The sequence below is a fragment of the Sorex araneus genome, chromosome 2 (genome assembly GCF_027595985.1).
Source record: "Sorex araneus isolate mSorAra2 chromosome 2, mSorAra2.pri, whole genome shotgun sequence".
Classification (NCBI taxonomy): Eukaryota; Metazoa; Chordata; class Mammalia; order Eulipotyphla; family Soricidae; genus Sorex; species Sorex araneus.
Window position 1 is genome coordinate 234718935 of NC_073303.1, and position 23132 is coordinate 234742066.

Here is a 23132-nt window from a genome sequence, read left to right on the forward strand (position 1 = left end):
ACCACGACCTGGGTTTGATCCTTGGCATCCCATAGGGCCCCCGAGCAATGCCAGGAGTAACCCCTGAGCATTGCCAGGTGTGACCCCAAAAGCCAAAAAAAAAAACCCCTAAAACTAGAATATTCTGGAGTGTTGTTGGTACTCACTTCTTTGGGGTGGGGGTTTTGGGGCCAGTGCTCAGGGTCCACTCCTGGGGAGATTCCAAGGACCACCTGAGGTACACTGTTGATGACGATGGTGGAGATTCTGACAGCTGGGTCCCCTGTGCCTTCAGGGCTTACCATTGGCGATAAACCCAAGGGACTCATTGTCGCACATATTGTCAATGACCAGTGTAAGCTCTCAGTGCCTGGGAGTCCTTGGGGATTACAGGGTCCTGTATTTCTTTGGTTTGTTTTGGGTCACCCGGAGCAAGTTATTATTCCTGGCTCTGTACTCAGAAATTACTCCTAGGAGTACTTGGAGGACCGAGGATAGAACCTGGGTCAGCTGTGTGCAAGGCAAAAACCCTCCCCACTCGCTCTGGCCACAATTGCAGTGTCCCTTGATTCTAAGGGGTTAACCCCCTTGACTTAGTGTCTCTTTTTAAGACAAATGGCTTAAAAAGAGGGGCTGGAGCGATAGCACAGCGGGTAGGGCGTTTGCCTTGCACGCAGCCGACCCGGGTTCAATTTCCAGCATCCCATATGGTCTCCTGAGCACCGCCAGGGGTAATTCCTGAGTGAAGAGACAGGAGTGACCCCTGTGCATCACCGGCTGACCCAAAAAGCAAAAAAAAACAAAACAAAAAACAAAAAACAACAAAAAAACCCCAAAAAACAATGGCTTCCTTGACCAAAGATGGGAAGTAGGCTGACCAATGAATAGCCAGGAATAGCTCCCAGAAGGCCCATGATTGGTTGAGAATGAGTACCAGAAGGCTTGTGATTGGACATGAATAACCTCTGGAGGCCCTATGATTGGTTGAGAATGGCCACCAAAGTTTTGATTGGTCATGACCACCAGAAGTCGTCGTGTGCGAAGCCCTGTGATCGGTTGTGAGCAGCCACCAGAAGCCCCTTGCCTTGTGCCAACTTGGTGACGTGGCTCCCTAATGACCCGGGTTAGTTGGTCGCATTGACCTGTGGCTCTCCCCCAGGTGTGGTACATGGATGGCTACTACAAAGGCCGGCGGGTCCTGGAGTTCCGCACGCTGGGCGACTTCATCAAGGGCCAGAACTTTATCCAGCACCTTCTGCCGCAGCCGTGGGCGGGCACGGGCCACGTGGTGTACAACGGCTCCCTCTTCTACAACAAGTACCAGAGCAACGTGGTGGTCAAGTACCACTTCCGCTCGCGCTCGGTGCTGCTGCAGCGCAGCCTGCCGGGCGCCGGCTACAACAACACCTTCCCCTACTCGTGGGGCGGCTTCTCGGACATGGACTTCATGGTGGACGAGAGCGGGCTGTGGGCCGTGTACACCACCAACCAGAACGCGGGCAACATCGTCGTCAGCCGCCTGGACCCGCACACGCTCGAGGTGATGCGCTCGTGGGACACCGGCTACCCCAAGCGCAGCGCCGGCGAGGCGTTCATGATCTGCGGGGTGCTCTACGTCACCAACTCGCACCTGGCCGGCGCCAAGGTCTACTTTGCCTATTTCACCAACACGTCGAGCTACGAGTACACGGACGTGCCCTTCCACAACCAGTACTCGCACATCTCCATGCTGGATTACAACCCCCGCGAGCGCGCCCTCTACACCTGGAACAACGGCCACCAGGTGCTCTACAACGTCACCCTCTTCCACGTCATCAGCACCGCCGGGGACCCCTAGAGGCGAGGCCCTTTCTACTCTGCCTGTGCCCGCTCCAGCTGACCTCCCTCGTCCTCCCTCACACCCTCCCGCCCCTTCCCTCCCCGACCTGTTTCCCCCCACGCACACACCGGCCCCCACTTCCCTTTGCATTTAACCTTGACTGATCTCATTTGGAGTCTCCTTGTCATCCAGCCCGGAGGCGGAGGGCGGCTCACTTTCTTTTTTTATTGATCCCACTTCCCAGCTCTTTTCCTGGCCCCTGCCTGTCTCCCTCCCCTGCCTCTTTGCACCTTATGCCTTCCCCTCCCCACCTCTCCATCCCTGCCCACCCCCCTTCTTTCACTCCTACCCGCCCAGTTTGAGTGCATGGTTGTTTCTTTTTTCTATTTACACTTTCTTTCCGGAGTTGCCGGAATAAACGGGACCTTTGACATTTGATACCCAGGGAGCTGTGTGATGTCCCCTGTCCAGGCCTTGCCCCAGGGGGTAATTTCCTGAACTGGGCAACTGGACTAGGCCTGGCTCCATGCAAGGCAAGAGCCGTAGCTATTGTACTATACCTCTGACACCCTTGGTCCCCCAGCTGGTTGTAAGGCTTGTAGAAGTGCTAAGAGGGGCCAGAGAGTGCAGCAGGTAAGGTTCAATTCCTGGCACCCCATATGGTATACCCCAACCCCCTCCAGGATTAATTAGAGTGCAACACCAGGCATGCTTCATCCCCCATCCCCTCTAAAAAGTAAAAGTGCTGTCATCTGGGTACCTAGGAGAGCTAGCTGAGGAGGGGCATGCTTGCATGGACAGGGACTCAAGTTCAACCCCCCCCACCGCCAAAGGTGGTCCCTAAGAACCTCTGGGCTCAACCACACATCAAAGGGGTTCCCTCACCCCCCAAAACCCCCGAGCACTGATGGGGGAACAGTAAGGGAAGAAAAAGAGCAACCTGACCCAAATAGTCATGGCTCCTGGTCACAACAGTGACAAGTGACTTAGATAATCCTCTCCACCATGGCCCGATAAAGGACCAGCAGCTCTGAATTTATGTCCTTGGAAGGGCAAAGGGCAGGGCAGGGTTTACATTGATCTATTGATTTGGGAGTCTGGGGGCTCCCCTGGTGCTCTCAGCCCACATGCCCCTCCCGCAGCCCTGAACCCAGGTATCACCCATCCTGCTGCCCCCGCATCATCAGTAGCTTTCCCCAGTTTTGCTTTTGATCGGGGATGGGGCGTTTGGGCCACACGTGGCAGTGCTCAGGGATCACTCCTCATGGGGCTCAGGTAACCAGGAGCCAGAGACCGAATCTGGGTCGGCCGTGTGCAAGGCAGGGAAGAGACAACATGTGTGGAGGATGGTTAGGAAGACACCTATAAGACCCTGAACAGAGCCAACCCTTGGGGGCCTCAGTGATCCAGTGAAGGGCTCCCCCCTCCCCAAATCCTCCCCAGCTCATCCCAAAGGCCCCACTTAATCCAAACAGGAACTTTGTGTGCCCAGGGCCTGCCACGGCCAAGAACCCCCTCCCCACCTCTAATTAACAGGTCCCTGATGAAATAATCTCTGGGCAGGCTGGGCTCCTGCCCACGAAGCCCATGAATAATACATAGGGCTCCTGGTGCACGCAGGAAATCCTCAGGGAGAGCAATTCATCTCCATTTCCACGAACCAGCCTGCTGTCAAAGGCAATCTGTTCCTGGCTAGGCAGTGGGTGCAAATGCTTCAAAACATGGGATGGGGCGAATACTTCAAAACTCCCCATGGTCTGTGTTAATTTGGGGGGCAAATCTCCAAGGAGGGTTTGAGGAGTGATGTGGGCCCGGCGCTCTGCACCCACTGCTGTTTGTGCCCTTGGTTCTGGTGCATCTTGTGGTCTGCCCACGGCAGTGCCTGTGTTCTCCCCCATCCCCCTCCCAACACATACAAACACACACACGCGCGCACGCCACCCTCCAGTGAGAATAATTCACCTGGAGTCTGCGTGGGCTCAGGGGTGTATCTGTCCACCAGGGTCCTTCTGAAGGTGGGTGGGTCCATGGGGGGGGACCCAGGACACCCCCAGGTACCCAGAGCGATAGGCTTCCCTCCAGAGGTCATGAGTCTTCAGGCCTTTGGTGTGAAGTGAGGTGCCCTGACCCTAGGGCCTGGCTTTAGACCCTTCCCCAGGCTCCAGGAAGGGGGTAATCTCCTGGCCCCCCTCCAGCCCACAGAACTGTCTGAGGGCTCCCAGGAGAAAGAAGATTCTGGAGGGAGAGTAGGTAGTGCACTCCTGAGGCACAATGAAACTCACTGAAACGCCCCCCAGCTCGGCGAGTGGGGAACCAGCCCAGGGCACCCAGGGTTGAGACCCCACCCCCATCTCAGCTCTCCCAGGATTCCCCTGCCCCTCCATGGACCCTCTGCATTCCAGAAGCTTCTTTGACATCCAGGTCCCAGGATCCTAGTACTGGTACTGAAGGGCATGTCAGTTCACTGGGCGAGGGTACAGGAAGGGTCCTGGGTGGGGGCAGGGAGGGGAAACTCCTGGATGGCTGGGGCCATTTCTCAGGGTGGAGCCGCAATTGGCCCCATGGGGAAAGTGAGGCAGGGAGGAAGTGAAACGCAGACAGCAGCAGCGGCTTGAGGTTTAATGGCAGGTGCACGGAGGGCACCCCAGGCCCTGCATTCACAGGGCACCCCAGGACAGCCGGGCCCCACGCTTGAATGTCTGTTAGGCTTTTTTTTTTTTTTTTTTTGCAACTGGGGAGAAGGGCAAGGCCTCACCAGAAACCCCTAGGGCCCTCCTGCTCCCCACCCCCGCCTGAGCCTGGCGGGACCCCTTGTGGCCAGCCCTTCTCTCTTGGACTGGAATGCGTCCCCTGGATCTGGAGCCCCTCACACCCCTTGCTGAAATCAACTCCTAAAATATGAAGGGGGCGAGGGGAGGTTGCCCCTATGAGGGGGCAGACATGGAGCAGAGACCCCGATGCGCCGCCCTCCCGGCCCTGTGGGGAACAATAAATACTGGGTGGGCAGGAGGGGGGGTGGCCGCCCTCACTCGGTGCGCAGGATGATGTGGATCCCCGAGTCCGTGAACACAGGCCCGCTCATCTCCCCCGTCCGCAGCGCGAAGGACGCGTCCTCGAAGGGTTTCTGCATCTGACCTGGGGGCAAGGGGTGTGCGTCAGGGCTGGCCACAGAGGGGGCGCTGCGCTCAGCCCCACTCCTCTGCTCCATCACAGTGGCACGGTCCCAGGAAGCTGGGAGACGGGGCTGAGATCTCCTGCACCCTGGCCTCCAGGGGGGCCTGGCGGGTAGTCAGAGCCTAGATCAGTTCCTCCAATCCCCCAGTCCTGAGTCCTCCTCTCCCAAGGCCCCCCCAACCTTGGCAGAAAGAAGTGCCCGCCTGGCTAGGCCCCAGGCAGGAACAGGGCTGCCACCTGGTGGGCCCCGAAGGCTCATGCAGCTGCACGGTCACCCCTGGGCTGGGGCGCCCCCTGGGGTTCAGGAGGCCCAGCCCTCCTCTCCTTGCCTCTGATGGCAGCCCCCACCCCTTACCCCCACCTCTGCTGACAACCCTCGGCCCTCCCTGCCTCAGCAGACAGCCCCTGGCTGCTGGCCCTCCCCACCACACCTCTGCTGAAAGCCCCCAGGTCCCCCCTGGCCTTGGCTGAGCTGCAGTCGCTGAACTGTGAGGCCAGGGATTCAAAGTCCTCCTCTCCAGACTTGATCTTCTGGATGTAGCCTGCAGACAGGACACACGGGGGAGAGGGGGAGAGAAAATCCCTGTGGATTAATCATGGAGCAAGTGAGTGTGTGTGCGCCTGACTGAGTGATGCAGGACCATAAGTGTAGCAGGGAGGGGGGGAGGCGTGTGTGTGTGTGTGTGTGTGTGTGTGTGTGTGTGTGTGTGTGTGTGAGAGAGAGAGAGAGAGAGAGAGAGAGAGAGAGAGATACAGGACCATGAGTGCAGATAGGTGTAGGGAGAGGGTGTGTGTGTGTGTGTGTGGTGTGTGTGTGTGTGTGTGTGTGTGTGATACAGGACCGTTACTGCAAGCAGGTGTAGGTGTGAGTCTGTGTGATAGAGGATCATGAGTGCAGACAGGTATAAGGTTGTTTTTTTTTTTGTGTATGAATGAGATGGCGCGTGGTGCTGGAGCCCCTCCAGCCTTCTGAATCACCTCCCTCCCCCCTTCCCTTTTTTGTGGCCCTGTGGCTTGAACCCAGGGTCTCTCACACATGCCTGGGATCTATCCCCTGCTTGGTGTCCCTGCGAGGACCCTCAGACTTGCCCTGCTTGCTGCCCTTCTGTGGGGGCCTTTCCTGCAGAACCCTTGGGGACGCAGAGTGGGCTTGCCAGCAGTCTGAATGACCAAAATGGGCAGAGGAGGGAGACGCCCCTGGGCAGGGTGCGGTGGGGGAACCTTTGGGTGTCCCCTGAGCTGCAGAAGAGGGAAGACATGGGCTGACCGCCTCATCCCATCCACAGCTACCAGAAGGCCCCCAGCCAACCTTCTACAGAGGCATCCGCAGCCTTTCCATGGGGCTCCTGTGTGGAGCCAGGGCCTGCCAGCTTGGGGGCCCCAGGTCAGAGGCTCACTAGGGAGGATCAGGAAGCCCACTGGGAACTCCACCCCAGCTCCTCCCGAAACCCTGACTCTCGGGACCTCCCGGTGGGGTCTGAGAAATGGGCTGTACAGCAGCTCGCCTTCTGCGGGACAGGCGGTGCCCTGACATTCTGTCACCAGCTGTTTGACCAGGTGGCAAGAAGTAACAACTGTGCGCCCAGTTGTTCCCTGAGGCCTGAGCTGGGCCCCTGAGGGGTGCGAGCAGCTCTATAGACAGCAGAGGGCCTGAAGAGGCTCAGACACAGCCAGGGACGCGGGTGGCCCCAACTGCCCCCTGGCCTGGGCAACAAAAGACAGGAGACCCGAGGGTCCCCCACTCCCACCTCTTCCGACCCGGAAGTGCCCAGGAAGGCAAGAGAACAGGCAGGCTGCCCAGAGGTCAGGCCCGATCCCTGGCACTCTGGACACAGCCCTGCAACTGCAGAGCCAAACACGGGCAGCTGGCTGCCACCACGGTCCCTGGTCGTCCAGCTGCATAAGGTGGAATGGTCCTGGCCCATCTCAAGATACAGGACCCAGCATGGGGCGGGATCCTCTCTGACTCCAAGGGACACTGCGTCCGCCCTGATGGAACTCCCTGGCCCCTGCTGCCCTAACGAGAACCCCAACAATCCCCTCACCTACCCCCAGTTTCAATCCCATGACCTCTTCGGGCGCCTGATACTCTCAATCTGTGGTCCCTCATCAGTAGTGCCTCTGGCCAGGCACGTCCCTGCCAGGGGCTGTTTGCAGCTGCCCACCTCAGGACGGGGTCTGTCCCTGCGGCCTGCAGCCTGGTGGCAGCCTGGCCCCACGTTGCTGGTGCCCACAGTTACCTCCTACTTACTCATGTGGAGTCTGGAGTCTCAGAATGGGGTCACTCAGCAAAAAAAAAAAAAAAAAAAAAAAAAAATCAAAAAGGGGCTGGCGCAATAGCACAGCGGGTAGGGCGTTTGCCTTGCACGCGGCCGACCCGGGTTCGGTTCCCAGCATCCCATATGGTCCCCCGAGCACCGCCAGGAGTAATTCCTGAGTGCATGAACCAGGAGTAACCCCTGTGCGTTGCCGGGTGTGACCCAAAAAGCAAAAAAAAAAAAAAAAAAAAAAAAAAAAAAATCAGAATGGGGTCACTCGAGCTGGGGGGGTGGGGGGGACAGGACAAGAGACCATCTTACAAGTCTTTCCCCACCCCCTCCTGCTTGGCTCCCTGCACATACTGTTGGGGGTCCCCAGGTCCTTCCAACAGGGGCCTTGCCCTTGCACGGTCCTCCCAACCTCCTTTCTTCCCTCATCAGCTTCCTCCGGGCCCAAGAAACGTTGCTAGGAAGTAGGTGGCAGGCACTGTGGAGGCGTGTACAAGTGGGAGGGTTCAGCAGGGAGGGACAGAGTCTGTTCCCGCCCTCATGGATAGAACTGAGAAGCCCCTTCCCCCGCCTGTAGGATTCCATTCAGGAACTTGGCTTGGGGGAGGCTGGGGAGAGAGGGAGGGGTGCAGGCACTGGCTTATATGCCACAGACAGTGGTCCTATCCCTGACACTGCAGGTCCCGAGCCAAAGGCCAGGAACAGCCAATGAGCACTGCTGGCCGTGACCCCAAACCCTCCTCTACTCCAGAACAACACAATTCAGATCTTGTCTCTGCGAGGCCTCTAAACCAGCCCCATGTCTGTGCATGCCAGTGAGCTGAGGACTTGGATCATGCCTGGGTCTGGGTCAGCGGTCCCCGAGACTCTAGCCACCGGGACCTGCACACGCTCTCCTGCCGTTCCTTCTGGTCTTGGCTGCGCTCACCCAAGGATGAGTCCTAGAGCACGTCCCTCCCTTTCCAGGACAAAAGAGCCAGGCTAAGAGGTCACACAGCCTGGCCCTGGCCGACCGGGATGAGGGGACAAGGGTGGCACAGGAGCGGGTGGGGAGACCACAGAAACTCCAGTGAGATCCCGGCTGGCTCTGTCCCACAGAATGGACGTGCCTGCCCTGCCCTGTGGCGACTGGGATGTGGATTTCTGCTATTTCCTTCCACTGACTGGCGCTGGTGGTGCTGAGGACAGACCCTGGGCCTCTTGTGTACAAGGTCAGGGCTTTACTGCTGGGCCACCTGACGGGGATTAAAGGGCAATAGCCACAGGCTGGCCACAGATCAGGATTCGAGGAGCCTGGCCTAAACTGGTGGCTTTGTCAAGTTTTATTGGCACATGGCTGTGTGTAGGTTTCCCAGGGTTTATGGTCACTGCAGAATAAGGACAGTTTTGACCCATTTGAGCCCCACCCCCCAACTTTTTCTGTTTTTTGGGACACACTGGCAATACTCAAGGGCTCTAACTGGCTCTGTGCTCAGGGCTGACCCCTGGCGGTGCCCAGTGACCGCATGTGGTGCCAGGGATTTGAACGGGATTTCAATGCACACCCACATGCCGGCCCTCCTTTACTACTTCCCAACCCGAACTGGGCCTCTGTAACAAAGCAGGGTCACTACTGCTCTGCATGGGGAAACAAACCCGACCCAGGCCAGCCTCCCATACCTAGCCCTGGTCCGATGCAGCCCCCGGGGTCCCCTGCAGGTTGACCCAGGACAAAAGCCTTTGGAAAGAATGAAGGTGGCTTCAAAAGGAGGCGAGAGCACGGCCAAGAGAGAGTAGGGGGAAGGCATCGGATGTCCTTGTGGCCGACCCAGGCTCCATCCTCAGCACCCCAAAGGGTCCCCTGAGCCCTGCCAGGAGTGATCCCTGCGTGCAGAGCCAGGAAGAAGCCCCGAGCATTGCCAGATATGGACCTCCCTCACTGTCCCCTCTCCACCCCCAGAAAAACCAACTCCAGAAGCTGACAGGGCCCAAAGAAGGAGTCTCCCTGGCTCGCCCTCAATATGGCTGCTGCAAAGGTGAGACAGGAGTGGGGAAGCCACAGGAACCACAAAGTGAGCTGAACAGATGGCCAAGGGTGGCTTTGGGCTATACCCGTGAGGGACTCAAGTCTGACTCCTGGCTGTGTGTCTGGGATCACTCCTGAAGGGCTTGGGGGAATATTTGGGGTGCCGGGGATTGAACCCGAGTCCGCCGCGTGCAAGGTAAGCAGGCTCCCCTCCGTAATCCCTCTGGCCCCAGGGCGGCTCTAGCTACTGGGTCTGAGGCCTCCGCCCCCCATGTCTCCCTTTCTCCCCAGGATCCACTCACCATTAATCAGCTCCAGGGCCTCCTCCTTGCTCCGGGTGATCTTCTCCTGCCGCCAGGATGAGGGGCGCCGGGACTGGCTGTGCTTGACGAGAAGGTGTGAGCAGCGGACCCGCGATGGCTCGCCCTGTCCATTTCTGCCGCCGCTGCTGCCGCCACTGCTGTTGCCGCTGGGCCGCTCCCACTGGCTGGCGTTGGTGATGTGGTTGAAGTAGTACACGCGGCCTGCAGGGGTGGGGGAAAAGCAGGTGATGGAGTGGGGACCCACCCGTTGGCTCAAGATAGGCCCATGGGCCCAAGAGATGTGACCAGGCTTTAAATTTTTTTTTTCTTTTTGGGTCACACCCAGCGATGCACAGGGGTTACTCCTGGCTCTGCACTCAGGAATTACTCCTGGCGGTGCTCAGGGGACCATATGGGATGCTGGGATTTGAACCCGGGTCAGCCATGTGCAAGGCAAACGCCCTACACACTATGCTATCACTCCAGCCCCTGTGACCAGGCTTTAGACGCTGGTTTGGCACGTGGCCGATCCAGGCTCAATCCCCAGCACTGCCAATGGTCCTCTGGGCTCTGCCAGGAGTGATCCCCGATTTTTATAGAGCCAGGAGTCAGCCCTGAGTACCACAGGCTGGGCCTCCACCGCACCCCAAAAAGGGGACAGTGAGACATCTTTGGTTTTGGCGGGGGGGGGGGGGGAGGGGGGCATACTTGGTGATGGCAGCAGCAGGATGATTCCCAGCTTGGTGCTCAGGGGCTGGGGCCAAAGGCTGCTTCGAGAGGACCAGGTGATGTCGGGGAATCAAACCTGGGCCTCGCGCTTGGAAAGCAAATACTCATTCTGCTGAGCATCTCTCAGCCCCGGGAGAGCTTTGGCCAGAGAAGCCACTGCGGGTCCACCACCAGCCCCAAGGGACTCGGCCATCCTAGGTGAGGGGAGAGAGCCCTGGCCCAGCACTCCAGCTACAAGTTTTCTCTGTGTCCTCAGGAGGAAGCGAGTGCGGTGGGCTGGAGGGAAGCCAGGGGACTGACTGGGTGTGGTTCAGAGCACACCAGAACCTTCCATCTCTCAGGCTCTGCCCTGATTCACCGCCTCAGTCTGCTCCCCTGGAAAACATAAGGAACTGGGGGTGGAGGGGTGCTGTGAGGTGCTGAGGAGAGCTGCCGCCAGCGCCCTCCTCATGAGAAAACTTTCTAGGTGACATTTGCTTCTGTGGCCTCATCTCCTGCGTCTGACAGCGAGGCCACAGTCAAGTCTCCTGACCGCTGGTACCTTTCTAGGCAGATATGGGGGCGGCAGGCGGTGCACCCCTGGAAGTCTGACCGGAAAGGTTCCCCCTTAACTCCAGCTGCAATGCTCAGGGGCGGGCAGTGAGGGGGGAGGGGAGCAAAGCCGTCAGGATCAGAGCAGCGGTGAGGAACTGAAGCCTGAAGAAGGACCCCCAAAAGGACCCAGTGACACTGCGGGCGGGCCAAGCACGCTGGGCTGCACGGGGACCTGCGGCCCACAGCAGGCGGGAACCCCAGGGGATGCACATGGGGGGGTCACCGAAGGCAGGTACAGGGAGGTTGTGGGGGAGAGCGAGACTAGGGCGGGATGTCAGGGCGACAGTGGGAGGCAGGGCTTTGGTAGGGAGGACTATACCCATCCCCCCAAAAAACCTGAGCAATGGGCTTCCGGCACCCCAAAACCCCCCTTCCTTCTCTACAAAATGGGGTGAAGGTCAGAGGGACATCAAGACGCTGTCCAGAGATGACAGAGGCAAAACGTGAGCAGGGGGGTGGGGGTGCAGGCCGGGGGCCGGGGGCGCCAGGGGCGGCGAGGGGGGGGCGGCGCGGCGGGGCCAAGGGCACGGGGGTCTGGGGTCAGAGACGCCCTCGGGAGTCGGGAGCGCCCCGGTTCCGTCCCCCGCAGGATGGGGTGCCGCCTCCCGCCCGTCCCCGCGCAGGGCGTTCCGGGAAGAGAAGCCCGAGCGGGCGGGGGATGGACGCGCCCGCGGAGCAGCCCGCGAGGGTGGGGGGTGGGAGCGGCACCCGCGGCGACCCCGGAGCCCGGCGACACCCCGGCACGCGCTGGAGGGTCGAGGAAGCCCCCCTCAGGGCGGCCCCGGCGTGCCCCGGGGGCGTCAGGCGCCCGGGGCGTAAAGACGCCGGCCCGGAGCCCCTCGCATCGCCCAATCCCGCCGCCTGCCTCAGTTTCCTCCCGTCTCGGCGCTCCTGCGGCGTTAACAATCCCCACGGGGCGGCCGGGGCCGTTACCCGGAGACGTCGCTGAGGAGCCAAGAGTCCTCCTCACGGGAGCCGGGCGGTGGCGGCGACGCCGCGTCGCGCCCCAGAGACGAGCCCCAGCCCGGCTTCCCGTGGCCCCCGCGAGGACCCGCCCGGGCCCCGACCCCCGTGGCACCTGAGCTGCGGCTCATGCGCTTCTCCCAGCCGGGCGGCAGCTTCTCCTCGTCCGCCATCTTCCCTCCTGCCGCAGCGCCCGCTCCGCCTCCGCCGCGCCGCCTGTGCCGCCCGCGCCTGGCTGCTGCCGCTTCCCATTGGCTCGGCGCGCCCCGGCCCGCGGCCTGGAGGCGACTTTCATTGGACAGCCTAACTGTCCGGAAGAGCCCTTCGGCTTTCGATTGGGCAAAAAAGAAAAGTAGGCGGAGCTTCACTTGGTTCACATGCCCCGCCCCCGCCCTGCCTCAGCAGGCCCCGCCTTTTTCCTCTCCGCGGCTCCTGAGTGGTGCGGAATGGATGGAGCCGCCCTAGTCCACGCCCTTTGGCGAGACTCTCCGAGGTCCCGGCCCCTCCTAGTGGGGGGGAACCCTCGTTGCAGCACGTCGCCGATTGGCTACAGTGGCTGCAACTCCCGCCTTCTCGGAGGCCCGCAAGCTCCCCTGGAAAAGGCGTCTGACTGGTGAGGAGCTAACGGTAGCCGACGAGGTACTTGGCAAGGCGGTGCTTCCTTTGCCGTTGCCGCAGCAACGCAGTTACCCTGGTGATGAGCCGCTAAGAACCCCAAAGCCCAAATTTGGCTCTCTCATCCTCCCTCTTCCTGCCGATTTCTTCCAGTTGTCCGAAGCTTACCCACTTCTTGTCATTATCAGCATTAAAAGAAAAAAAAAATTATTCTTTAAGGGGTGGGAGGGAAACTGGGGATACTGATTGCTGGGAAACTACACTGGTGGAGGGATGGGTGTCGGAATATTGTATGGCTGAAACACAATCACAAGCAATTCTGTAATGCTCTATGTCACGGTGATTCAATAAAAAAAAAATTTATCTTGGTTTTGGGGCTACACCTGGTGGTGCTCAGGGGTTATTCCCGGCTCTGCACTTAGGATTCACTCCTGCGAAGGCTCAGGGATGCTGAGATTTGAATCCATGCAAGGCAAGCACTCTACCTACTGTACAATCGCTCTGGCCCCCATTATCATTTTTTAAAGCACAGCTAATCCTTTCCCTTGTGCCACTGGCCCCAACACTGTCCATTGCCTTTGCAACCTAATTTCACTTTCTTGCCTCTGACTTGTGTTCTCTCACTCAGATGGGGCCCAGGGAAGAAGCCGGGGTGAAAGAATGAGGGGCTCCGGTACAGTCCACTTAAAATGGTGTCATTGGAGCTCACAGGACAATGAGCTTGTTAGGGGCCCAGCAGGGAGGAGATATTAGAATCTGAGAGCCCCCCGGGCCACAATGGAGCTCTTGTTAGACCTTGTCTCTAGCAGGGAGCCTGTATGATGAAGAAAAGCAATGGGTGGGTGGAACTGGAGAGATAGTACAGCATGCCAGATGCTTGCCTTGCACACAGCCGACCCAGGCTCATCCTGGCACCCCATAGGACCCTCAAATTCCACTCACACCTCCCCAGTTCTGTGGGGGAAGACAGGCAGAAGGTTGCTGCTGGGGGCCAGAGAGGTAGGAAGTAAGGGTTAAAGGCGCTTGTTTTGAACATGAGCCGCTGACTCCAATACTGCATGCTGACTCCAATACTGCATAGGGTCTCACGGGAACCTGAGAACTTCAGAGCAATTTCTGAGAAGTCAAGGGGCTGGAGCAATAGCACAGCAGGTAGGCGGTTTGCCTTGCATGCGGTCAACCCGGGTTCAATTCCCAGCATCCCATATGGTTCCCCGAGCGCCGCCAGGGGTAATTCCTGAGTGCATTGCTGGGTGTGACCCATAAAGATAAAAATAAATAAATAAATTTCTGAGCAGTCAAGAGTACGCCCTGTGGGCTGTAGTGATAGCAAAGCCGGCAGGATGATTTCCTTGCACACGGCCCACCTGGGTTCGATTCCCAGCACCCCATACGGTCCCTCGAGCACCGCCAGGAGTAATTCCTGAGTGCAGAGCCAGGAGTAACCCCTGCGCATCACTGGGTGTGATCCAAAAAGCAAAAAATAAAAATAAAAAAATAAAAAAAAGTACGACCTGAACTCCATCCCCCTGTGGCCCCCACCCAAACAGCCTCATTTATTGAAAGAGAGAGACCCAAGTTTGGATCTGGGGAAGAGCCTGCTGTGCAAATGTGGGGTCACAATTTTTTCTTGCGGAGGGGGATTTGAGTCACACCCGGTGATAATCAGAAGACCCTTCCCGGTGCTGGGGATCAAGTCGGATTGGTCAGATACAAGGCAAGCCCCTTCGCCCAGGCTGGTGTGAGGCAGTTTATAGGGTCAGGATGGAAGCCAGCAGAGGGGAGAGGAGGCGTGACAAAACAGGACAGACTTCGGGGGCCAGAGATAGGACAGCGCACGTTGGCATGGCAGGCTCTTCCCCAGAGCCAAACTTGGGTCTCCTTTATTTATTTATTTATTTATTTTGCTTTTTGGGTCACAACCCAGCGATGCTCAGGGGTTACTCCTGGCTTTACACTCAGGAATTACTCCTGGCGGTGCTTGGGGGACCATATGGGATGCCGGGGATTGAACCCGCGTCAGCCGCGTGCAAGGCAAACGCCCTACCCGCTGTGCTATCGCTCCGGCCCTGGGTCTCCTTTAATAAATGATGCTGTTTGTTTGTTTTTTTTTTGGTGAGTTCAGGGAATACTCCTGACTATTCAGAAATCACTTCAGGGTGTGGCTTGATGGCCTTTATGGGGTGCCGGGATAGCCTGGGTCAGCTGCATGCCAGGCAAGCGTCCTGACCATGCACGCAGTGGACCAAGATTTGATCCCCAGCATCCCAGACGGTTCCCTGAGCACTGCCAAGAGAAATTCCTGCGTGTAGAACCAGAAGTAGCCCCTGAGCATCACTGGGTGTGGTCCCATAACAAAACAAAGACATACCATCTTGAACAAATCTGGGGGCGGGTAGGCTCACACTCCCCAGCCCCGTGGGGGAAGGCAGGTAGAAAGTTGCTGTTGGGGGACCGGAGAGGCTGGAAGTACAGAGGTTAAAGGTACTTCTCTTGGGGTACAGCGATAGTACAGTGGATAGGGCGATTGCCTTGCACGCAGCCCACCCGGGTTCGATTCCCAGCATCCCATATGGTCCCCTGAGCACTGCCAGGAGTAATTCCTGAGTGCAGAGCCAGGAGTAACCCCTGAGCATCACCAGTTGTGATCCAAAAAACAAGACAAAAAAAAAAAGAAAGAAATCCTGCCCAAGGGTGCTCACCTGGGTTTGATCCCCATACCCTCTGACATTTCATATGGTTCCCCTGAAATGGGTGCTTGGGCAGTGAAATTAGATTCCGAAGGCAACGGAGGTGTTTGGATCAGTGGCACAAGGGAAAGGATTAGCCGAGCTTTAATCACACTGTCAGGAGTGATTCCTGAGTGCAGAGCCAAGAGTAACCCTGAGCATCTTGGGTGTGGCCAAAAAAATGAATAAGATAAATCTAACCACATGGGTTAACTGCTCTGGGGCACTCTGGTGGGTTAGGAGAGGGTGCCAATCAGGCCACATGCATCCTCCATTGAGGATTCCCAGTCAGCATATCCTCAGATGACCTCTAACCTTCAAACCCTGGCTCACATCAATCCACTCGGTCCTGAGCCCCAACAGAGCAATCTCCACACACGCTCAACCCGTCCCCCCCAAATAAGAGACCAACAAAGAAACTTTTGCATTTTTTATTACCATGGGTTTTTCTTTTTAAAAACAGGAGGCCAGGCGGCCATACCAGTGAGGGGGGTCAGGGTGGCAGGAAAAGGCAAGTGGGAGGTAAGGAGGGGGGCGGGTGATTCTGCTCTACTGATAATAAAGCTCCAAGTTCATGCCATCATGGATTTCATCTGGGGTCAGAGACTTAAGGAATCATTCTGGATGTTTCGAGGCCGGCTCAGGGGAGCGTGGGGTGCCTGAGCTTCCTGGCACAAAGCACAGGTCTTCTGAGACAAAGAAAGACGCACACGGGCACTGACCCACAATTTCCCCCATCCAAGGAAGCTGCTTTTGGTTTGGGCCACACCTGGTGATGCTCCCAGGTGACTGACTCCAGGCACCATGTTCAGGGGCTGCCCCTGGAGGGGACCAGGGGACCACTGCATGGCAGGGATTCAAGTTCACCTTCCCATCCATGTCAAAGCATTCCCAGGGTCAGAAAGAAGAGGTCAGCGATCAAGGTACTTGCGTTCCTGCAATGCATATGGTCCCCTGAGTGCTGCCCTGGGTCACTTCTGAGTAAAAAAAAAAAAAAAAAGTTCCTGGGCCCAGCCACAGCTACGGTAAGGGGTCTCCCTTGCACACGCCAGGCAGGGTTTGATCCTCTGCACCCCATCTGGTCCCCCAAGCATCACCAGGAGTGATTCCTGAATGCAGAGCCAGGACTAATGCCCGAGCATCACCAGGTGTGATCCAAAAACAAAGGAACAAAAGTAGTTCCTGACCACTATCAAGTGTGCCCCAGGCCCCACCAAAGATACTCCACCATTTTGTTTTTGTTTTTGTTTTTGGGTCACACCCGGCGATGCACAGGGGTTACTTCTGGCGCTTCACTCAGGAATTACTCCTGGCGGTGCTCAGGGGACCATATGGGATGCTGGGATTAGAACCTGGGTCGGCCTCGTGCAAGGCAAACGCCCTACCCGCTGTGCTATCGCTCCAGCCCCGATGCTCCACCTTTTGACCCAAAATCCCCTTCTCAAGGAAGCAGTTTGGGGCACATCATTAGAATTTAAGGAGACTCCAAACTCTACTATCTGGACCTTAAGGTATCTCAAGGGTGTCTGTCTCCTAAGTGGGGACAAAACCATTTACCCAGTCTCTCGCGCCCCCAACACTCCGGACCCTGAATCGAGAAAGCGTCCTCCCCAGGACGAGTGACCCGGGTCTTGAGACGCCACGCAGAAAGGATACAGTCCCCCAGAGACACGTGGTCCTTGAAAATCGTGTACCTGTGGGACAGATGCCGCGTTCAGAGCGCGGGCCTCAACCCCCACCTGCCTCCCGGACCCCCAGCTCCCCGCCCGCAGAGAGGCGCACTCACCACTTCTTCAACACGATCTTGTTCCAACGGGTTCCCGTCTGGGCCGCAATCAGCTTCTTGAGATCGCCGATGGTGTCATCGGTGCTGGGCGCCGGGGAGTTAAGGCAAAGACCAACCAAGGGCTCCAGGCCCGGTCGGGACACCCCACCCGCCCCCTCCCCCTGAAATCACACCCATGGGGGGGACCTCCACGCCAACTCCACGCCCCTCCCGGGAAACAGGACAGCGAGCAAAGGATACTTGCACTTAACACGGACTTTTTTGCCCAGACGGTCGTTACACACAACCTCGATCATTCTGTTCCGTGCTACGCGCAGGGGGGAGGAAGCAGCAACATCAGAGATGGGGTTATGGGGGAGTCGCCCCAGATTCTCAATTCTCACCTTCGCCTTCCCCACCCCCACCCCCAGCCCGAGTGTCCCGGGCCCGAGGTCCCTCGTCTGCGGGCCGGGAACCCCAAACGTCCACCCCCAGTCGCACCGTCGGGGACTTGGGGAGCGGAGGGGAGCCACGTCCTTACCTCGAATCGCCTGGAACCTGCCGAAAACACAACCGCGACGGCGGAGCGCAGAGACCGAATTAAAGACGTCTCTGGTAACCGGAAGCGGAAGTGCGCGCCCGGAAGACACGCCCCCAACCCGGGGCGCTGCGACTCTCGGCTGCAGGCTGCCGGGTTGCTAGTGAAGTCGCGGGGGTTCGTAACCTAGGGCGGGGCGAGTAATCATTCAAGCGGCTTAGAAATAAGTATCGAGTAGCGTGGACCTTCCTTTGCCTCCAGACCCCATCCCCCGCTCTGTGGCAAGGACTGTTGAAAGCTCGCGTTTTTATTCGCGGATTTCCAAAGACGGTTTCACTGCAATAGTGCGTACCTGGGCACTTGAATGTAGTTAACAGAACAGAAATGTTTGAATAAAGTTTCACTACAGTTACAAAGTGCTGTTTTATTTTACTTTTATTTAGAGGCCACATCCAACGGTGCTCAGCTGCTAGTCTCAGTTTGGTGCTGGGGGTGGCTCCCCTCGTTGCTTGAGGAACTAGGGGGTGCCCGGGATCGAATCCAGGTCCTCTGCACTCGCAACCCGCTCAATCCTGAGCTCTCTGACCTTACTGCTTTTCAAAGCGAGCAATGTAGTCAGTGAACAATTTGGCAGTACAGATCGAAATGAAATATTAAAGATACCCTCTAACCATGCTATTTCATGTCGACAAAGTTCCCTTTGTGCATATGCATCAAAAAGTATTATTGGGGGGCTGGAGCGATAGCACAGCGGGTAGGGCGTTTGCCTTGCACGCGGCCGACCCGGGTTCGATTCCCAGCATCCCATATGGTCCCCTGAGCACCGTCAGGAGTAATTCCTGAGTGCAGAGCCAGGAGTAACCCCTGTGCATCGCCAGTGTGACCCAAAAAGCAAAAAAAAAAAAAAAAAAAAAAAAGTATTATTGGGAGGCTGAAGCGATAGCACAGCGGGTAGGGCGTTTGCCTTGCACGCGGCCAACCGGGTTTCAAATCCCAGCATCCCATATGGTCCCCTGAGCATCACCAGGAGTAATTCCTGAGTGCAGAGCCAGGAGTAACCCCTGTGCATCGCCGGGTGTGACCCCCCCAAAAAAAGGATTATTGGGATGAGGGCGATAAACAAGTGGCTGGAATTCTTGGTCTGCGTGCAGTGACCACCCCTCTTCTCATAGGAGTTCCCCTTCTATCTTCTGTGTCCAAACAATCACAACAGAAATTAACTAAAAATGTAGTGATTACAAGGTTCCCGGCTCTTGATCCGATCCCAGCTGCGTCACCGCCCTAGCCACACCTTGCAGTTTGATCCTCCACCCGGCCCCCAAAGTTTCCGCCCAGTTCTCAGCTCTACACGCCCCCCCTGCAACTGCCGGCCCGCGGGGCTGAGCTCCCGATATAGCCCCGCCCCCGGAAGCGTTCCGCCCAATCCGGCCTTTCAGATTAGCCTCGTCCCCACCCTCTGAGTTTCAGCCCTACCTCCCGAACCTCGTCCCACCCTTCAACCCCGCCGTAGGGGCGGTGTCACTATGCCATTCAGGCCGTCCCCAGTCTAATCCTCGTTCCCACCCACTTCAGTTTCAACAGAGCTCTCCTAGTAGGATTTGGCCTGAAAGCAGGTCCGCCGAGACTCGATCTGCCTTTGAATAGCCGCGCGCCTACGCGCCTACCGCAGCCCCCCTTGACGACCTCTGTCCTCCTTCCCAGTCCTTAATCCCGCCACCCGTCGCCGCGTTAACCCCGCCTTTCCGGGCGTGTTCCTCCTTCAGAGCCCCGCCCGAAATCTCATTCCTGTCTGCCTTTAACTCCACCCCTGGCTACATCACCGCCCTCGCCTCGCCTTCCGGGATTGGTCCGCCTCCAGAGCCCCGCCCCCAAACGGCTTTCTGCCCCGAACTCCGCCCCCTTGAAGCGCGGCCGCCCTCGCCTCGCCTTCCGGGATTGGTCCGCCCTTGACTGCGTCACCACCCCAGCCCCGCCTTCCGGGCTGGGTCCTCATATATAAAGCCGCTCCTCCTCGAGGCCGGGTCCCGGTACGAACTTAGTTGGACTCTGCGTGCCGAAGCTCCTCGCGACCCAACGACCGCCGAGTCTCTGCGGCTCCCCGGAAGCGGATCCCGTGACCCCGCGGCCCGTGCTCTCCCCAGCCCCAGGCGCCCCTCGGACGGACACGTCCCGGGTGTCCAGGACGGAAGTGCGTGTCGGTGGGATGATGGCCACTCTGAGCGACCTGCCGGACTCGGTGCTGTTGGAGATCTTCACGTACCTGCCCGTGCGGGACCGGATCCGCATCTCCCGGTGGGTGCGGGAGGAGGGGCGGGAGGGGGCCCGGCCCGCTGGCCGCTCCTTCTAACGGCGCGTCCCCTCCCCGCAGGGTCTGTCACCGCTGGAAGAGGCTCGTGGACGACCGCTGGCTGTGGCGACACGTCGACCTGACCCTCTACACGGTAACGCGGGCCGCCCTGGTGGCCTCCGTCTCCGCGTCTCGGATGCCAGGACCGTCCCGGCGGGCGCGCGGGGCTGGGCGATGGGTAGTGGGCCCCTTTCTCAGGCCGGATAGCCGCGCCTGCGTGGATAGAGCAAAGCAGAGTCCAAGTAACGTCCCGAGTGAATTTCCCCAGCGGGGCGAGCCAGCTGCGTTGCTGGCGTTTCTCGCATTAGCACTTTTCAGAGAAAGAAAGAAGTATGTGTCTGGATGAATTGTTTCAAATAGAAATAAAGGGCAGGAGAGAGATAGCGCAGGGAGGGAGAGCGCAGGGAGGGAGGGCACTGGCCTTGCACGGGTTCCACCCCTGGCACCACGTAGGTTTCCCACAGCCCTTCCAGGAGTCAGCCCTGAGCACTATGCCAGGAATCAGCCCTGAGCATTGCCAGTGTGGCCCAAAAGAAAATTGCGTGAATTGTTAGAAACTTTTTTTCTTTACTTTTTTTTTTTTTAGGGGGTGTAATCTGGGACACACCCCACAGTGGTATTCAGGGGCTCATTGCTCAGGGGTCACTCTGGTGATGCCCAGGGGAGGAAGGAGGCACCAGGCATTGAACTCCAGGCTTCTGAGTGCCCCAGCCTGAAGAACTATCTTCTTGGCCCCTGGGGTGGTTTTTCTTTTGGGGGGGTCACCCCCGGCAATGCCCAAGGGTTATTCCTGGCTCTGCATTCAGGAATCACTCCTGGTGGTCTGGGGGGACCCTATGGGATGCCGGGGATCAAACCCAGGTTGGCCCCGCTAGACTACCACTCTAGCCCTTTTTTGCTATGTTCTGGATATTCAGAAGCTCATACCCAGGGGATCATGTGGTTGTGGGAATCGGACCCAGTTGGGAGAATGCCAGGCATTCTGTTCTGACCGTTGCCCTGTCCCTGCCGGCCTGATTGTGGGTTACACCCAGCAGCAAGTGGGGCTCCCCAGGGGCAACGACCCCAATAGGGTTGTGAGTGGGTGCTTGTGTCCGTAAGTGTCTGTGAGGAAGGGAAGCTTTTCGGGGCTGCCAGTCTGCGCTCGCCTCTAACTGGCCTCCCACCTTCTCCGTCTCTTCCAGATGCGACCCAAGGTCATGTGGCACCTCCTCCGCCGCTACATGGCGACGCGCCTGCACTCCCTGCGCATGGGGGGGTACCTGTTCTCGGGCTCCAAGGCCCCGCAGCTGTCGCCTGCGCTCCTGCGGGCCCTGGGCCAGAAGTGCCCCAATCTGCAGCGCCTGTGCCTGCATGTGGCCGACCTGACGCTGGTGCCCATCACCAGCCTGCCCTCCACCCTGCGCACCCTGGAACTGCACAGCTGCGAGATCTCCCTGGCCTGGCTGCTGCGCGAGCAGGACCCCAACGTGCTGCCACACCTCGAGCGCATCGTGCTGGACCGCGTGCCCGCCTTCCACGACGAGCACCTGCAGGGCCTCACCCGCTTCCGGGCGCTGCGCTCACTGGTGCTGGGGGGCACATACCGCATCACCGAGACCGGGCTGGACGCGGGCCTGCAGGAGCTGAGCTACCTGCAGTGGCTCGAGGTGCTGGGCTGCACCCTGTCGGCCGACAGCACCCTGCGCGCCATCAGCCGCCGCCTCCAGGAAGTGCGCAAGATCCGGCTGACCGTCGGGGGACTCTCGGCCTCGGGCCTGGCCGTGCTGGAGGGGATGCCGGCGCTGGAGAGCCTGTGCCTGCTGGGGCCCCTGGTCACCCCCGAGATGCCCACCGCCACAGAGATCCTGTCCTCCTGCCTCACCATGCCCAAGCTGAAGGTTCTGGAGCTCCAGGGCCTGGGCTGGGAGGGGCAAGAGGCCGAGAAGATCCTGAGCAAGGGGCTGCCCCACTGTACGGTCATCGTGAGGGCCCGCCCCAAGGAGACCATGGACTGGTGGATGTGACTGCGCTCCCAAGTCAGACCGCCCACCCCCCACCCCCCAAGCTGCGTGGGGGGCAAGAGGGATTCCAACAGTGGTGTCTTGGGCATCACTGTCAGCCTCGGACACCTGCCCCCTCCCGATGTCGGGAAAGGGGGAACACTGGCTACCTCGTGGTTATGTTACCAAGCCTTACTCTTTAGTCTCTGGCCCCCTCTGGAAAAGCCCCCATGAAGAGGCATGGCCAGGGTCACCCCAAGGGTGAGGTCATGTATTGGGGGAGGGGCCTAGAAGTTCTGGGGGACTTTACACAGCCCCCGGCCGTGTGCCTGCCCACCCCCCAGTCTGGCAAGTTGATGGACACAGCTGACCAGAAAGTTCCTAAAGATTCTCAGTTGGATTTTGTTCTCGCTTTTGTACTCTGAAGTTTTCCAGTCTCTTTCTTTTCACAATACAGACTTTTTTTTTTTCTATTAAAGAAACACAAGTTGTTTGTTTGCCAGAAAGCCACTCGGGTTTCCCCGCTAGCCGATTCCTCCTCTAGCATCCGCTGTTTGTTAGGTTGGGGGCCCCCAAGCAGGCGCAGGTTCATTTCAGAGCCCAGAAAGCTAATCCTGGGGGGCTGGAGTGATAGCACAGCGGGTAGTGCATTTGCCTTGCAAGCGGCCTACCTGGGTTCGATTGATTCCCAGCATCCCATATGGTCCCCTGAGCACTGCCAGGGGTGGGTCCTGAGTGCAGAGGCAGTAGTAACCCCTGTGCATTGCTGGGTGTGACCCAAAAAGAAAAAAAAAAGCTAATCCTGGTCACAGGACAGAGGCTGTTAGTGGTGGCGGTGGTTGTGGTAGTGGTTGGGGTGGGGGAGTGGGTTCCCCAGAGTCAGGACCAGCAAGATGCTGAGAAATGTGCCACGCAAAGCACTAGACAACCAACGAAAGTCCAAGTTGTTTTCCCCAACCCCCGGGAGGGAAGGAACTAGATGTTTCCCAGGACTGAGAAGGACCCATGCTGGGTGATCAAAAGGAAGTGAAGGCATCGGGAGGGTTGACGGGTGAGGCTGGGTGGGGACTCGCAGGTGCCTCAGGCTTTGGGGTTCACCAAGTGGCAAAGGCTCTTCCTGTCCCTTGTGTCTCTACCACTTGAAAGTCACAGCTGCCAGTGGCCTACTGGATCCTGAATACCCCCTCCCCAGCCAGAGAAATGTTGCTACTTTGTTTTTTGCTTTTTGGACAGGGGACCCTCCCTCCCCCCTTCCCCCCCACCCCACGCAATGTGCAGGGTCAGTTCTGGCTCTGTGCTCACCCCCAGCAGTGCTTGGGGGCCC

At 58.5% G+C, this 23132-nt stretch overlaps 4 protein-coding genes across 7 annotated transcripts in view; 2 read left to right on the forward strand and 2 right to left on the reverse strand.

The window, feature by feature from the left end:
- The window catches only part of OLFM2 (olfactomedin 2), a 43153-nt gene extending 40917 nt beyond the window's left edge, over positions 1-2236 (forward strand). For both annotated transcript variants that reach the window (XM_055125949.1, XM_055125948.1), the window contains exon 6: positions 1139-2236. In XM_055125949.1, coding sequence (XP_054981924.1) covers positions 1139-1816 — 678 coding nt within the window. In that variant the 3' untranslated portion in view covers positions 1817-2236. The remainder of the gene's footprint in view (positions 1-1138) is intronic.
- A 2165-nt stretch (positions 2237-4401) lies between these two features.
- PIN1 (peptidylprolyl cis/trans isomerase, NIMA-interacting 1) lies at positions 4402-12098 on the reverse strand. Its single transcript, XM_004616555.2, has 4 exons — positions 11948-12098; positions 9547-9768; positions 5404-5514; positions 4402-4933 (listed from the first exon to the last, which is right to left on the reverse strand). The coding sequence occupies exons 1-4, from the start codon at positions 12003-12005 to the stop codon at positions 4824-4826; spliced, it is 501 nt and encodes a 166-aa protein (XP_004616612.2). The 5' UTR covers positions 12006-12098; the 3' UTR covers positions 4402-4823.
- Positions 12099-15591: 3493 nt separating this feature from the next.
- Positions 15592-19866, reverse strand: UBL5 (ubiquitin like 5). Of its 3 annotated transcripts, none has more exons than XM_055127311.1 (6): positions 19740-19866; positions 17483-17665; positions 17203-17269; positions 16963-17046; positions 16833-16870; positions 15592-15769 (listed from the first exon to the last, which is right to left on the reverse strand). In XM_055127311.1, exons 3-6 carry the CDS (start codon positions 17256-17258, stop codon positions 15726-15728), a joined length of 222 nt encoding a protein of 73 aa, XP_054983286.1. In that variant the 5' UTR covers positions 17259-17269; positions 17483-17665; positions 19740-19866; the 3' UTR covers positions 15592-15725. The 3 variants fall into 3 exon arrangements, with proteins under 3 accessions (XP_054983286.1, XP_054983288.1, XP_054983287.1); XM_055127313.1 differs by lacking the exon at positions 19740-19866 and adding an exon at positions 19515-19549; XM_055127312.1 differs by lacking the exon at positions 19740-19866 and adding an exon at positions 19047-19124.
- On the forward strand, positions 19639-22271 carry FBXL12 (F-box and leucine rich repeat protein 12). The gene is made up of 3 exons (XM_004616553.3): positions 19639-19771; positions 19848-19920; positions 21011-22271. The coding sequence occupies exons 1-3, from the start codon at positions 19683-19685 to the stop codon at positions 21830-21832; spliced, it is 984 nt and encodes a 327-aa protein (XP_004616610.3). The 5' UTR covers positions 19639-19682; the 3' UTR covers positions 21833-22271.
- The last annotated feature ends 861 nt before the right edge of the window (positions 22272-23132 follow it).